This window comes from Muntiacus reevesi, chromosome 3 (assembly GCF_963930625.1).
Source record: "Muntiacus reevesi chromosome 3, mMunRee1.1, whole genome shotgun sequence".
Taxonomy (NCBI): Eukaryota; Metazoa; Chordata; class Mammalia; order Artiodactyla; family Cervidae; genus Muntiacus; species Muntiacus reevesi.
This window is the reverse complement of record NC_089251.1, coordinates 189,071,995-189,088,683: the sequence shown is the minus strand read 5'-3', so window position 1 is coordinate 189,088,683 and position 16,689 is coordinate 189,071,995. Positions and strand designations below refer to the sequence as shown.

Here is a 16,689-nt window from a genome sequence, read left to right as displayed (position 1 = left end):
CACACTTAAGATCAGTGAATGTATTTACTGACTCTCCTGAGGATGTCTGAGAGATGGAGGATGGGTCCCGTCAGCCAGCACACACTTGCTGCCGTCTTGCTCACTCAACTCAGCCCCACGCCCACCGTCTCACTAGATGCCCTTTTCTGGGTTGTTTGGGAGAACCCAGTTCACCTCACTTCTACATCTTTGTGCCAGCCGATCAATTTTCTCTTTCTCCACATTGCCGATTGCTAGGTTTCTCCAACCATTGTCTTGAAATCTCCTAAATCTACGACTTTTGATTTTATTTCTAGGATATCACCTTAGGTTGGGCTTCTGACCCTCACATGTAGATTACTGGAACTGCTCAGTGAACTAATGACATGGGGTTTGGACTCTGTTCTCTCTCATAAATCCTGCACAGACCTTAACGATGTGTCTTTCTAAAGTCACACTTCACCAAGTCACTTCCAAGGGCAGTTCTTTAACAAACCCCAATCTTATGTAATAAAAATCCCAACTGCTTAGTCTGACATTTAAGACGTTCAATAATCTGGTCCTAAACTAATTTTCGCACCTTATCTCCCAGTCCTCTGACACCTGATCCAGTCAAACTGGTAGACCCACTGTCTTTTGCATCTATTTCTACCATCTTGCCTCCCAAAGGTTGAATGTGTTACTAACACCACCCCTCCATGCCCCAGTTTTCTTAATCCACTCATTTTCAGATCTGCTTTCAAATATTGCTTCGTCTTTCAAGACTTTCCTGGTTCTCTAAGCCCATAGGAATCTTTGGACATATGATCTCATTTGTTTGCACTTGTATGAGAATGATCATTGTCTGTTTGCAGGGGCTGAGTGGTTTCCCAGGACATGGGACTTTTCAGTGCTAAAAATGAACAGTCCTGTGTACACTGGAACAGTTGGTCACTCTACCTGAAATATATATGGTACTTGCAATGTATGTGACAAGGGACCTGAGGCAGGAAAGGAAGGCCATGCTTTTTGTCATGCCTACTGTGGAAATTTAGATGGCAGGGCTGGCCACAAAAAACTCCAGGGAGGGAAAAGGAAGGTGGTAAGGACTTTTTTCTCTTTTCATAGCATATATTTTTTGGCCATGCCCACGCAGCATGTGGGACCTTAGTTCCCTGACCAGGAATCAAACCTGCACCATGTGCATTGGAAGTTTGGAGTCTTAACCACTGGGCCACTAGGGAGGTCCCTGATAAGAACACTTTTTGGATCTAAGGATAGGACAAGTTGGGATGAGACCTTCAGATAAACACAAAGCCAAAGGGACTCCACTGCTGCAGTTTCCCTCATTTTCTCTCTCTCTTTTTAAGGAATTAAGAAAAACAAGGTAATGGCATCCCACTCCAGTGCTCTTGCCTGGAAAATCCCATGGACGGAGGAGCCTGGTGGGCTGCAGTCCGTGGGGTCGCCAAGAGTCGGGCACGACTGAGCAACTTCACTTTCCCTTTTCACTTTCATGCATTGGAGAAGGAGATGGCAACCCACTCCAGTGTTCTTGCCTGGAGAATCCCAGGGATGGGGAAGCCTGGTGGGCTGCCGTCTATGGGGTCGCACAGAGTCGGACACGACTGAAGTGACTTAGCAGCAGCAGCAAGAAAAACAAGGAGGAATAAAAAGATACATTCTGAGTAAAAGAGTTTTAATAAGGAGCCGACTGGGTGGGAAAATCACAAATCTTAGAACTGAAGGGAAAATTTAAACAGGTAAACAACTTTTTCCTTTTATTGTTTCCTTAGAATCAGAGCTATTCACTACCAGGAGAATTAAATGAAATCTAGAAGTTAAGGTCAGAGTTCTGGAGGTTTTCTGATGCCAAGTTGAAATCCAAGGTGAGTTATGAAGGTTTGGTAATACAGCAGCATATTAACCAGTCAGAGAATTGGGTTAGAGATTTCTAATATGTCCATGTTGTATTGTTTGAGAATACTCAGATCTATTACAGAACAATTACAATATAATTGTTTCCTCTGTTACAGAAGAAAAGATGGAATGAATGAATGAAGATGTATTATGTACAGATCAGTGGTTAGCAAGCAAAGCATGTACATGTTAAATGTAGATGCATGTTAAAAGGAATGGAAGAATCAAGAAGTATCTAATAATCATGAGGCGTTAGATGTATATCAGGAAACTGTGGCCAGGAATACTTGTCCCTGTATCTTTCCATAAGAGCAGGTGTGTCAGTGGCTTAAGGAATGTGCTAGAGATTGCTTGATCCTCAATTCTCGTTCTCATAAGAAGAGAAACCTCACCATAAGGAGAGAAAACTGATGGAGCAGCAGAGAGAGACAGCATGCATGAACACTGCACACTCTTAAGATGCAGGTAGTGCAGCCCATTCACCCAAGTCACGTCCAACTCTAAGTCTATTAGTGCACTCCTTCTCTTTCCCCTCGTTCCTTACTATAGTTTTAAATTGATTAGACAAACTCTGTGGCATGAGCATTTTAATTTGGTTTGGGAATGTTTCTGTTCCATGACCTCTGCGCTCGCTTGCTCGGTAGAAGACTTGAAGGCCACTTTGCATCAAGATAATTTCCTGCATGACACAATTTCAGAAAAACATTCATCTTTCACAAAGGTGTGCTTCTTCAGTTGGCATTCTTTTATTAAATGAGTATTCACTTTAATAAATAAGTTCTATTTCTGCATAAATTTGAAGCTTGAGACAGTATATAATTATTTTGGTCAACAGATTTGTGGCATATTATTGGTTGCCCACATTATCTACAACTTGTGGCAATAGTTTTAATGGGATTTGCTTATTTTCTTTTCTATTTTTTTTTTTTTTTGGTTGGGAAGAAGCAGAGTGCCAATCATTAGTGCTTGAAATTACTAATTGCTTACTGTATTCCTGGGTTTCAGAAGTCATGCTTTGGAGGTGAATTAGCTATGTGAATGCAGACTTAATATCCAAAAATGTAGTAATTTTAAGATGATTGAAATAAATGTCCATAGGCACTGCTAATCTTATGAGTGGGCAAAACAGCAGGCAAAGGCTGTCAGATCTCCCAAATCTCCATCCTTGACTCCTGTTATTCATCGCCTTAGGATCAGGTTTAATCTTTAGTCAATTCATCAAGTAAATAACTCATTCAATGAATATTTATTTGGATGTGTCTGTGTGCTAGTCTCCGAGTGAGCACTACAAAATCCTTACTCTCATGGAATTTGAATTCTAGTAGGAAAGACAGATGAAAGGTGAGTAGCTGACTAATACAATTTGGATAATGATAATTGTTAAATAGAAATTAAGCAGTTAAATGACTACCAAAGTGGCTGTCGTGCATACAGTATTTTCACAAAATAATTCATAGAGAATTATTAGTACATTAACACAGTTTAGTTGTGAGATTAACTGACTGAACGTATGACCTGACACAATCTGACAAAAAAAGGATGTTCTGTGTGGGGAAAGGACCTGGAAGTGTTGACTGTGGATTTTTTGTCAAGAAATAGCAATGGAGAGGCTTCCCCTGGCACCCTAGCGGCTAAGACTCTGGGCTCCCAGTGCAGGGGGGCCCCGGTTCGATCGTTGGTCAGTGAACTAGATCCTACATTCTGCAACTAAGAGTTCTTATGCTGCAACTAAAAGTTCTCATGCTGCAACTAAAGATCATGCATGCTGCAGCTAAGACCTGGTACAGCCAAATAAACAAATAAATATAAAAAAAGAGATGGCATGGAGCGGCTGGTGACTTCGGAGGGAAAAAAGTACTTATCTCAGGGAATAAATAACATATGTTCCAGATTCATAAAGAGTGAAATATTAAAGAAATAAAGATGGAGACGTCTCCATAAATAGTCCCGAGAAAGGAAAACATTTTTAATTGTTAGAGCAAAGAAATGTTATCACTAAGGAAAATTAATACATAAGACTATATGCAAACATTCAAATTCTCCATCTTAAAAAACTACTGCACAGAAATTAAAATGCAAATAACAAATTAGAGAAAATGTTTTCAACATATATGACAAAGGCTTTAAAATCATTAAAAGAATCTTTAATAAATAGGGAATTCCCTGATGGTCCAGTGGTTAGGACTTGGCATTCACTGCTGGGGCCCAGGTTCAACCCCTGGTCAGGGAATTAGGATCATGAAAGCCACACAGCATGGCCAAAAAAACAAAACAAAACAAAAAATCATTAATAAATACACAGGTTTTTATGATATAGTCAAAAAAGATAAACAACCTGGAAGAAAAATAAGCAAAATTCTTTTTTATAAAAGACATGCTAATGGTTATTAAATACATAAAACAATATTCAAATTCATTTACAATGAATAAAATAACAAGCCTTTATGCCTTTTAAATGAAAAATGAGGAAAGAATTAGAATTAGAATTTCATAAACTGCTTGTAAGCATGAAAATTGGTGGATAATTTGGCAATATATATTTCAAAAGCTTTACAATGATTTATAATCTTTTACCTATCAAGTCTCTTTCTGGGAATTTATTTTAAGGAAATAATAAAATAATATATATGTATATACAAAGATTTATAGAATAAAGTTTTATCATAGAGCTATTTTTAGTAATGAAAAACCTGAGATGTGTTTAAATAAAGCTGAACAATCGAAATTGATTAAATACATTGTGATACATTTACATAAAGATTCAATATGCAATCATCGAAAATACAGAATTTAATGACATGAAATATTTGTCACAATATGTTGTAAGAAACAGAGCAGGCTACAAAGCAATATACAATATAATTCTATTTTTATAAATATTTACTATAGTGGTTATGTGTATGCATATATGTATCTAGAGAGATAGAATTCTGGTTGATGTATTATAGATAATGTTAGTTATTCTATGAGCTTTTCTGAATTGAAAAATTGCATAAAACAGTAAAATTTATTTACACAAATTAGAAATTTGAAGTCAGAAATATTTAAAATAATTTAAAATGTTCATCCTGATTCTTAATATTATCAGACCCTTTAACTGTATTTGGCTACTGAAATAAAACTATTGTGAAATAGGGATGCTAAGTCACTTCAGTTGTGTCTGACTTTGCAACCCTATGGACTGTAATCTGCCAGGCTCTTCTGTCCATGGGATTCTACAAGCAAAAATCCTGGAGTGGGTTACCATTTCCTTTTCCAGAGAATCTTCCTGACCCAAGGATCGAACCCTCGTCTCTTATATCACCTGCATTTTCGGGCTTGTTCTTTACCACTAGCTCCACCCAGGAAGCCCTTATGAAATAGGGGTAGTGATTTCTTTTTTTTTTTTTTAATGTAATAAACATGGTCTCCCTTTGCCCCTTTATTATTATTTTTTAAAAAAATTATTTGTTTTTAACTGAAGGATAATCACTCTACAATACTGTGTTGGTTTCTGGCATACACCAACATGTATCAGCCATAGCTTTATATATATGCCCTCTCTCTTGAACCTCCCTCCTATCCCTCCCACCCCTGCCCCTTTATTATTTTTTAATGTCCTAAACCGTGATTTCTCCAATTCAATACTCAAGTATTAGTTGAAAAGCATACACGTTTTATTGTTAAGCATATGTCCCTCTTCCAACAAAATGAAACTTCATCCAGAGTCACTGTGGGTCACCAGAAGTCTTGGCTGATTTTCTATTGGGTGGTGCAGCTGGTAAAGAGTCTGCCTGCAATGTGGGAGACCTGGGTTCCATCCCTGGGTCAGGAAGATCCCCTGGAGAAGGAAATGGCAACCCATTTCAGTATTCTTGCCTGGAAAATCACATGGACGGAGGAGCCTGGTGGGCTACAGTCCATAGGGTCACAAAGAGTTGGACACGACTGAGTGACTTCACTTTCACTTTTCTATGGAACTGCATGATTTTATTCTTCTGTTATCAAATGAAGGTTCATGTGCCTGATGCAGAGTGAGGCCAAACAAACCAAAACATCAGAGTTAGGAGCAGGGAAAGGTTTATTGAAGGGCCACCAAGGAGACTGGTGGCCCAAGGTCTAGTGGAAGTCAACTTGTCTACCATCTTGGATCTATTTGGTTTTAATCAGTTTACATGTCCTTGGGCTATGCCATTCTTTTAAAGGTTGTGCCTACCCTCTTCTGTCCTGTTTCAGTATCACAAAAGAGAATGAGGGAACTAAAGAGAGAACTCAGCACACAGAAGAAGACTTGCAGAACAAATACGCCGATTTAACAGCAGGTCTTGAAGGTCAGAGGTCAGAGGTGGGTGCAGGAACAGGAAAAGTGTGGCAGCTTGAACTGGAACCCTTCCAATCTAGTTATCTTGACAGTGTACAGTTATCTGGGGGAGAAAAAGAGGTGTATGTGAACTGTTTAAATATAAACTGAGGCATATGACAAATTTTGAGTTTTTTGAGCAAAAATTGATTTAAATCTAGCAACAACTAACCTAGCAGTTAGAAAGGAGCTCCACGGAATGGTACAAAATGAAAGATTTTTACAGGTAGAAGGAGTGGGAACAAGAAAGTTATACTACACAAAAAACTGAGTTGGTTATTGCAAGGTTGGGCTTCCCTGATGGCTCAGGGATAAAGAATCTGCCTGCCAATGCAGGAGATGTGAGTTTGATCCCTGGGTGGGGAAGATCCCCTGGAGAAGGAAATGGCAACCCACGCCAGTGTTCTTACCTGGGAAATCCCATGGACCAAGGAGCCTAGCGAGATACAGTCCATGGTGTCACAAAAGAGTTGGACACGACTTAGCGACTAAACAACAATCACAAATTGCAAGGTTACTTTCCTTAAGGGAATGGCAGGGATTTATAAGGCAGATTACCTAGCTAGTGCTGATCAGACGATTCCTAATTGACTGGTTTAATATTCCATTTCTGGGAGAGGAGAAACTCTAAATCTGGTAACATAGGGCTTAATATAAGCAACTCCATTCTGGGCTTGTTTTGTTTTTAACAAAAGGAACATGCTATCTCAATGAATTCTGTAACTCTCAGGGGTCCAAATCATCTTTCTGACATCAGTCACTGTGCCCTATCTACTATGCAGCATAGCACATGGAGGATGAATTGGTCTGTTCATTTGCAAGAGATTGTCACCTTGAGGATGGAGAGGATCCACCATGACCAAGTGAACCACCAATCAGCTGATGTGAGGACAGAGGACTTCTGGAATGAAGACTGGATCAGTGAGATGAGGCTTGGGCATGGGTGACAGCCTCGAAGATTCATTAGTGGTGTTAGGCACAGTGTAAAACACTAGATGTATTCTGGAGGAATTTCACTAAGGGCTGGAGGTCTGGCTTAAGCAAATATGTTAATTCAACTACCCAGATTTAGATATGAATGTTAATAGCAACTGATTTTTAGCCTCATGCTGGTGAAGGTTTATGACATTAAGATTCCCATGATACTGTTTTTTTTCTTGAAATTCATTTGGGTTGTTGCTTTTTTTTTTTTTTAACAAATAGGAGCACAGGTCTGATGGTTATAAAACTTTTATTCATTCATTTAACAACTATTCATTGAATAAACTCTATATCCTTGGGAAATCAAACACTAAAACAGTCTGTGCCTTCAAGGGGAATTGCCTAGAGATCTAGTGCTTAGGACTGCCTCTACAAGTGGAAATTTATGTCAGTTTCACAAACTAAAATTGATGCTCTGGTATTAAGCAGAAAGGGAAGGGCAGATAGTTCTTCAATATGTTTCTTGGTTGCCTCCCAAAATAATCTTAATGCTAAAGTAGCATATTTTAAGCCCCTTCAACTGTTGACTGTGGATTTCTTTTTTTGCAGCTTTTAGTTTGTTGCTTATTGCAATTACTCATGTTTAATTCCGAAAAAGGCAATGGCAACCCACTCCAGTACTCTTGCCTGGAAAATCCCACGGATGGAGAAGCCTGGTAGGCTGCAACCCATGGGGTCGCTAAGAGTCTGACATGACTGAGTGACTTCACTTTCCCTTTTCACTTTCATGCTTTGGAGAAGGAAACGGCAACCCACTCCAGTGTTCTTGCCTGCAGAATCCCAGCTACCGGGGAGTCTGGTGGGCTGCCGTCTACGGGGTCGCACAGAGTCGGACACGACTGAAGCAACTTAGCAGCAGCAGCAGCATGCTTAATTCTCTATTAAATGACCAACTCCTTGAGAAGAAGACTTACCTTATTCACCTGCACACCCTCAGAACAGAGCAGACTTTAGCGGAATCAGTTCATAATTACTATGGGCATGCAAACCAAACATCCAATTTGCTAGAATTATTTTGCAACCAGGATAATGAGGTTTATGACTTGTTGTGAACGGTTTTAATGTCCACTATTATGACTGAGGTCCTTGCTTCATCTCCATTTTAGGGTGCCTTCAAGATAAGCGCTGTCTCTCGTAAAATAGGCTACATTAATTTGTTGAGAGACACGCCTAATTTTCTTACTGCAAGGTTTCTTTGTACTTAAAAGAAAACTCCAGTAAAATTCTGATCTAAAGTTAAAAGTCTTAACAAGTACTTTTCCTTCCATTTTACTCATATTATTGCTTCAATCTGCAAACACAAGTAGCTGCTTCCCATTTAATTTCCAGGCATGAAACCACTGTTAAAACTATGAGACTGCCACAATTTGGCTTTTTTTTTTTCCTCCTGTAAAGCAAACTATTTAATTATACAGACAAGGTCTCGTTCCTGTATATATCTCGCTCTTCTCAAATATTCTGTAATCAGAATTCTGTGTTTTGAAAACTCTTTGCAAAAATAAAAACATGGATCCTCAGGAGACTCCAATCAGCCAGCAACCAATCTCACCCCTGGAAGCCTGGGAGGGGACAGGCAGTACCGCTGGGGATGAACGAGCCCGGCCGAAGACCGCAGAGGGCCCCTCCCGGGGGCGGAGGCGGGGTCGGGGGCGGAGGCGGGGTCGGGGGCGGAGCGTCGCCGCGCAGAGAGGAGCCCCCCGCCCTCCCCGCAATTGGCCTGCGTCGCGCGCCGGAATCCGGGTACTGCGGGCGCATCGGCTCGGCCCTTTCCGCTCGTTCTGGGCGCCCGGCCTGGGCATGCAGCTGCTTCGAGGACTGCGGCTCTCGGGGCTCGGCGCCTCCGCAGGCCCGGGCGCCGCGGCCCGAGCCCCGGGCGCCAGCCGCTGCCTCCGCCCCCCGCCCCGCCCCGGCGCGCCGCCCGCCAGTCCTCGGCCCCGCCTCCGCCCCCTCCTCGCGCTTCGCCCGGGGTCGCAGCGCCCGGCCGTCGTCGCCTGCAGATACCCGTCCCTCGCTACCGCCGCCTGCATGGAGCTCCCCGGAGCCGGTGAGCTCGGGCGGCCGAGCGGGCGGTGTGGGGCGACTGGGGTCTGGGGGCGTGGGCTCGGCGCGGCCGCGGGGAGGGCCCGGCCTCGCCGCCCCGCCTGCGCCCCCGGCGCCTGGAGCGCGAGCCCACGCCCGCTCTGCCCTGGGGCTCCTCTCCCAGCCCTGCGCGGAATTCGGTGTAGCCGCAAGGAACCCGGTACCAGCGGGTGTGATCAGCGCTGCTTGTCAGCGAGTGTGTTCGTTACTGCACTCACTGTTGTTGCGACGGGAGGCCGGAAGTGTGAACCCATTTTAAATTTCACTTTTCTTTCCCGATGATCTTCTAACCTTTTAGAAACTTCATGCCGACACATACCCTCCTTTGGTGTTGGTGTGATCAGCAAAATCTAGAAAAAGCTCCGTTTTTATATTTTATCACAAACAAAGGCTTGAACCACCGCAGTCAGGCTTTCCTCGTAGGATGTTATTCTCGGTGTGGAAGTGACCTCTCTAAACTGGCGCCAGATCTGCAGCAGGGCTCAGAATGAGTTCCCAGTTTATGCCAGCATTTACTGCGAACTGAAGTTGGTGGGCAGAGCGAGTTAGGGGTTGGACTTTTGATGAAAGGCACCAACAAGCCAATTAGAGAAAAGGTGGTCTTATGTGAAGGAAGTGTCAACCCACTCCAGTACTCTTGCCTGGAGAATCCCATGGATGGAGGAGCCTGGCGGGCTACAGTCCACGGGGTCACAAAGGGTGGGACACAGCTGAGAGACTTTCAGGTTTTTTTTCATGTGGAATTTTTGAAGTATAAACGCGTGAAAGTGAAGTCGCTCAGTCGTGTCCGAGTCTTTGTGACCCCATGGTCTGTAGCCCGCCAGGCTCCTCTGTCCATGGGATTCTCCAGGCAAGAATACTGGAGTGGGCTGCCATTTCCTTCTGCAGGAGATCTTCCCGACCCAGGGTTTGAACCCGGGCCTCCCGCATTGTAGGCAGGCGCTTTACCGTCTGAGCCACTGCATAGAAAGATATACAAAGCATGAAAATCTTAAAATGTTATGTAATAACCGTTAACTAGTGTAAATATGTTTACAATTGTTGAGGGAATGAAATGATGAAGACCTTGGAAGGTTAGTGCTGAGGGTGGGCATTTTTGAGATGCATTTATAAAGGGAAACGTGTAGGGGATTGTTAGTGTCAAAGAGAAAGGTTTCCCACCCCCAGTTCCTTCAGTGTGTGGCCTTGCAATTGAGGATGCTGGTAGCATACTTTTAAGACGTTTGTGGAGCTTAATGCCTTTTTACGTTGCGCTTCAGATATTATTAGCTTACTTTGTCCATTTCTGGCTAGTAATTTGGGTTGTACTTTTGTTCGTTTTTTCATCATGTGGAAACCAAAGCGTGGAGAACACGTGACTTGTTGACAGCTGTCAACATTTCTCCAGCTGTAAGATGTTTCTGTCTTTAGTAGCTAGGCCAGACTGGCTTGGATGAACTGACTCTACTGAATCTTGGGGACTGTACCTACTACTATATATCTATTGTTTAGTTGCTAAGTCCTGTCGACTGTTTTGTGACCCCCATGGACTGTAGCCCAACAGGCTCCTCTGTGCATGGGATTTCCCAGGCAGGAATATTGGATATACCTTCTTGGGGAATATACCTACCTAGTAGAGTGAGTAGAAGAGAATTTTGCTTAATAAATTTGTGCTTTGTTATCCAGAAAGGAAACTTGAAGTTTGTGTGAGGAAGGGCAGACTATTCTTTTTTTTCTTCTATTGGTCTGTCTTTGATGAAGTCATTTGTGGAAGTACACATATATTTGAATATTAGTGTATATTTCATGTACAATTTTATAATGTATTTTAAACGTATGCATTAATTGTTTTCTTATAAAAGTAATGATTCTGTTTGAAACATTTGAATGACAGAAATGTGTTGAGTACAACTATCTCAGCCTTTTCGTATATGATTGTACACATAGTACAAGTGCATATGCATTCTTATATCTGCTCTTTAAAATGAAAATGCTCTTCTTAACCAGAACAGATACCAGACAGATATCTGGGCGTATTACATTATATAAACTGTGTATGTTATAATATAAACTGTGTATGTGAACTTTCCAGAAGTGCTGTTGCTGGCAGATTTTGGTGGTTGAGTAACTGGATTCAAAGTCTAGCCCCAAGACCTGTAACCTGAGGCAAGTTGCTTAATTGGCTAGTCTGTGAAAAGAGTTTAATATTACCCTGATAAAGTCCTTTATTCAAGGTTGGTTATTATTTTCTCTTTGTTTCTGGTTATGCTGGATCTCTGTTGTTGCACGCAGGCTTTCTCTAGTTGCAGAGAGCTGAGGCAACTCTTGGTTGTGGTGCACAGGCTTCTCATTGCGGTCGCTTCTCCTTTTGTTCAGCACAGGCTGTAGACGCACGGGCTTCAGTAGTTGCGGCTCGCAGGTCCTAGAGCGCACAGGCTCGGTAGTTGCTGCTAGCAGGTTCCAGAGCGCCTGCTCAGTGGTCCTGGCGCTCGGGCATCGTTGCTTGTGGCACATGAGTTGAGTTTAGTTGCCCCGAGGTGTGTGGAATCTTCCTGAACCAGGGATCGACCCATGCCCCCTGCTTTGGCAGGCAGATTCTTACCCAAAACTGTACCACCAGGCAAGTGCAGATGTTGGTTATTTTAAGGCAATTTTTCCAAAACAAACAATTTGTACTTCTGTAAAAGAAACTGTAGCGATGATTGTTGTTCAGTGGATTGCTGGGTGTGTCTGACTCTTTGCGACCCAATGGATTGCAGCATGCCAGACTTCCCTCCCTGTCTTTCAGTTATCTCCTGGAGTTTGCTCAAACTCATGTCCATTGAGTCAGTGATGCCATCCAAACATCTCATCCTCTGTCGCCCCCTTCTCTTCCTGCCCTCAGTCTTTCTCAGCATCAGGGTCTTTTCCAGTGAGCTGGCTCTTTGCATCAGGTGGTCAAAGTATTGGAGCTTCAGCTTCAGCATCAGTCCTTCCAATGAATATTCAGGGTTGATTTCCTTTAGCATGGACTGGTTGGATCTCCTTGCAGTCCAAGGGACTCTCAAGAGTCTTCTCCAGCACCACAGTTCAAAAGCATCAATTCTTTGGCACTCAGCCTTCTTTGTAGTCCAGCTCACATCCGTTTGTGATTACTGGAAAAATCATAGCTTTGACTATGGGGACTTTTGTTGACAAAGTGTTGTCTCTAGGTTTGTCATAGCTTTCCTTCCAAGGAGCAATCATCTTCTAATTTCATGGCTGCAGTCACCTTCCACAGGGATTTTGGAGCCCAAGAAAATAAAGTCTGTCACTGTTTCCATTTTTCCCCTTCTATTTGCCATGAAGTGATGGGGCTGGATGTGGATGTGTTTAATTCATGTCTGCCAGCCTTTGCCAAAACACTGGAGCTTAGAGAACTGGAGGGAGTCTTTCAGATTTGAGCCCTGTTGAGAAACATTGTTCTATAGGATGACCATAGAACATGGAGTTTCAAGAGTTACTTGGAAATGGTATTATCTTACCTCTGAGTTAATAATTGATGTGACACCATGGACTATAGGCCACCAGGCCCCTCTGTGTATGGGATTTCGCAAGCAAGAATACTTGATTGGGTTGCCGTTTCCTTCTTGAGGGAATCTTCCCCACCTAGGGATCGAACCCAGGTCTCCCACATTGTGGGCAGATTCTTTACCAAATCTGAGCCACCAGGAAAGCCTGTTAATAATTCATATCTACAAACAGGTTTTCAGCTATTTGGTAATTTAATAGAAAAAATTTTGTGTTTCAAGTTCTAGACTCTTGTTGATTTTGACATACCATTGCATTCAAGAATTTTATTTATTTTTTAAAAAATTTAAAGATGTTTTAAACATTTTATTTACAATGTTGTGTAAGCTAAGTGATCAGTGATGATCTTTTCTATGTAGGTGCATTTGGCCCAAATATAAGATATGTATTGATTTATTAAAACTTTTGTTTAAATATAAGCTGTGTATTTTTCAACACAAGTGTAAAAATAGAAAGGAAACATTTACTTGTTCTCACATATTTCAATAGCTGTGAATAGATTCATGGTAAATAGCACTTGTTGAACACCTGCATGCCAGGCACTCAAGCTTAATAAGGTTTGAACTGTAATGTAAATAAATAGCATTATTGAGAGTGTACTATTAATTTTTTTGGTTTTGGTGTTGAACATGACTAGTTGATATAAAAAAATCAGCAATAAAAAGGTTTTAGCTGTCATTTTTTGCTTTTATCTACAAAACAGGTATGTGTCTGTAAATAATATTAAAGATTACTGAAATTACAATAAAAATTTAGTTTTTTTGGCTTTTGTTAACTATAACTTATCATGAATACTTATTATCTTGCATATTGTAAGCCATATTCTTAATGGAGTGTGTTTTTAAAGGTCTGATATATGAAAATAGAGGATTAAAACAGAATGAAATAAATGACTTCTTTAATATCTTCAATGGTAAATTAATCGTTAGTCAATATATAGAATAAAAATTATGTAAGTATCCCAGGATTTTGTTCAGCTCTGGTTCAAACAACGTTTGTGTCTAAAAGCATGGAGGATAATGGTGTGGAGAGACTACCAGCTGATAAATTTAGCAATTGACTTTATCAGTTTAAACAGACACCCTTTTCCCCTTAACCTCCTCCTGAGGCATATAATTGTTCTACCCATAATAAGAAAACAAAAAACAAGGACCAAGTGTGAAATGTGGCTCTAATATTAGTACTTGTCCTTGGAAGGGCTGTCAGGGAAACTATAGGATCTTTTTGCTTTTAACCGTTGAATTTCTAGAAAAGCATATTTAGAGCTGTGTAATTTTAATGTGTGAATTTTAATGTTTGAATTTCCCATGTTAATATAATAATGGAATGAAAAAAAATTTTTAATCTTTTCTGAAGGAAAAATAAAAGAGTTTATACAGATGAGAACACATAATTGATGTTGTTAACAAATAAACATGGAAGAGATTGCCAAAATCTTGTTGGCTTGTGTTCAAAAGTTATGTGAAAAATGTAGTTTTGGAGTTAAGAAAATGTGTCTTATAAAGGATCTTGAGGTTTGTTGATTAACTCAACTTTAACCCTGAGTTGAGTACTGTGCTTCAGGAAATTATTAAAGCTGTTCAACATAAAAATGGATTTATAGAAATGTAGACTATGGTATAACTATATAAGTGGCTTACAGTATATTTGAATGCCAGTTTTACCATTTCTTAACAGATGTTAGTTTATATTGAGTTCAGTTAGTTGAGTTGTTTTAGCGTAGGATAAGAATTAAAAAATAAATAAAATAATACAGTTTTCTTTTTGTGATGTTATAGGGGTGAATTCCAATGAGTATGAAAGTGTATCATGCAAACAAGAAATGTCAGAAGAATTTGAAGCCAACACCATGGATTCTCTGGTAGATTTGCCATTTGCTACCATAGATATTAAAGATGAGAGTGAAAGTAAGTACTTTATTAAATAAATATGTGTTTAGAAGCAATGAACAGTAAATTTAGTGATACATATTTTTTTTCTTAATAAATTATTTTACCTTAAGCATTGCTGTGTTTTTGAGTTTGAGTAGTTAATTAATAATTGTTTGGCTATGGAGTAAAGGATCCGCCTGCCAATGCAGGAGATGTGAGTTCGATCCCTGGGTCAGGAAGATTCCTTGGAGAAGTAAATGGCAACCCACTTCAGGATTCTTGCCTGGGAAATCCCATGGACAGAGGAGCCTGGTGGGCTACAGTCTGTGGGTTTGCAAAAGAGATGGACAAAATTGAGTGACTAAACAACAACAGTAACAACCCTCAAGGTGATTGTAATCCTTAACTATGACCCTAAGGTTAAGTTAAATGAAAAGGTTAAGTTAACCTTAACTTAAATCAAGGTTCAAAACAGTAGTTCAGTAAGTTTTCCTTCTTTCAGTCATACGTCTTTCCTAAATGGAGCATTCAGTTCTCCTCACTGAAATGATCATAATCCTTATTTTACCTCACTGAATTCTAAGTCTAGCTTTGTAATTATTGGAGATTTTAGAGATACTGGAAATCACCATGTTATTATTTACTCATTAGCTAATACTATTAAGTTGCATATTAAAAATACTTCAGATCTTAAGTATTTTAAAGTATTGATTAAAACCTTATTTACTTGAAAAAATTTTTTAATAGAAAAATGTATATCACATAAAGATTGAATCTTAGTACTTTGTATAGGAAGTGATTGTCTTGAGTCAGTTTTTAAAAAGTGTAAATTGTGTCCTGTATTTCTCTGTAATTTATTGGAGAAGTCTGTAATGTTTATTCCAAGTTTTATTATTAAAGGACTTAAGGCAAATATTTGTCCCAAATAAGAAAAAATGATTGGTGCCTGGCAAAGGATGTAAAAATAAAGCCCAGTTAGTAAATAAATATATGGAAAATTATTCAACTTTATAAGTATCAAAGGATGCACATTAAAATATGATTGTAACTTACCAGATTGGGACCATCACTCAAAAATAATAGTCTGTGATTTTAAGGTTATATCTTTGTGGCTTCTACAGTGTATTGTTGTACTAGTCCTTTTAGAGCGGGGTTTATTGGGATCTTAGGCAATGTTCATGCATGGGGTGGAGTCACTCATGGAATTCCTAATGTAAGGACATAGTCTTACTTGTGGGAAGAGGTTTTATTTATAAACGTGTGGCCCAGTGTTTTTAAGGAGTAAAAATATTGCCAGAAAGCCCAAATGTCCATTAGACTGTGGCTGAATAAGCTATACCAGTGCCTTTAGGCTACATGGTATTGAATTATATATTATGAAAATATTTCTGGAAACTATGTGATGGGGAACATTTCTAAGTCACTTCAGTTGTGTGCAACTGTGCAACCGTGTGGACTGTAGCCCTCCAGGCTGCTCTGTCCATGGGATTCTCCAGGCAAGAATACTGGAATGGATTCCCATGCCCTTCTTCAGGGGATCTTCCCCACCCAGGGATGGAACCCGCGATTCTTGGGGGTTCCATCCGTAACTCGATGGAACTCATGGCCTGCTGCATTGGCGGGAGGACTCTTTATCACTAGGGCCACCAGGCAAGCCTACATAGTATTGAATTGCATATTATGAAAATATTTCTGAAACCTCTATAATAGGGAATCTTTCCTATGTAAAATGCAAAGTAAAAAATTAGGGGGGAAATATATGTAATGTTAGTTTACAATTGTGTAAGTGCTTTAGGTGATCTGTCACCAAAATTCATAGTGATTGTGTTAAGATAGTAGGTTTCTGAACAATTTTTTTTTCTTTATTCCTTTTCCTAATCTTCAGATTTTGTGAGCTCTTGATTCTTTTCATGAAAAAATACGATTAAGATTTTGAATTGTGGTTAGAAACTTGCTTTTAAAGATGTATGCTTCATTGATTCAGTAAACAGGGAGCTAGAGAAGCTCATTTTT

General features: G+C 40.3%; 2 protein-coding genes across 3 annotated transcripts in view; one reads left to right on the top strand and one right to left on the bottom strand.

Annotated features, from left to right (window-relative positions):
* Positions 1-8,953, bottom strand: part of EPB41L2 (erythrocyte membrane protein band 4.1 like 2) — a 66,993-nt gene extending 58,040 nt beyond the window's left edge. The window contains exon 1 of the mRNA XM_065928967.1: positions 8,748-8,953. Within this exon, the coding sequence (XP_065785039.1) occupies positions 8,748-8,953 (206 nt within the window). The remainder of the gene's footprint in view (positions 1-8,747) is intronic.
* Positions 8,857-16,689, top strand: part of AKAP7 (A-kinase anchoring protein 7) — a 129,383-nt gene continuing 121,550 nt past the window's right edge. For both annotated transcript variants that reach the window (XM_065927795.1, XM_065927796.1), the window contains exons 1-2: positions 8,857-9,242; positions 14,584-14,712. In XM_065927795.1, the coding sequence (XP_065783867.1) occupies positions 8,996-9,242; positions 14,584-14,712 (376 nt within the window). In that variant the 5' untranslated portion in view covers positions 8,857-8,995. The remainder of the gene's footprint in view (positions 9,243-14,583; positions 14,713-16,689) is intronic.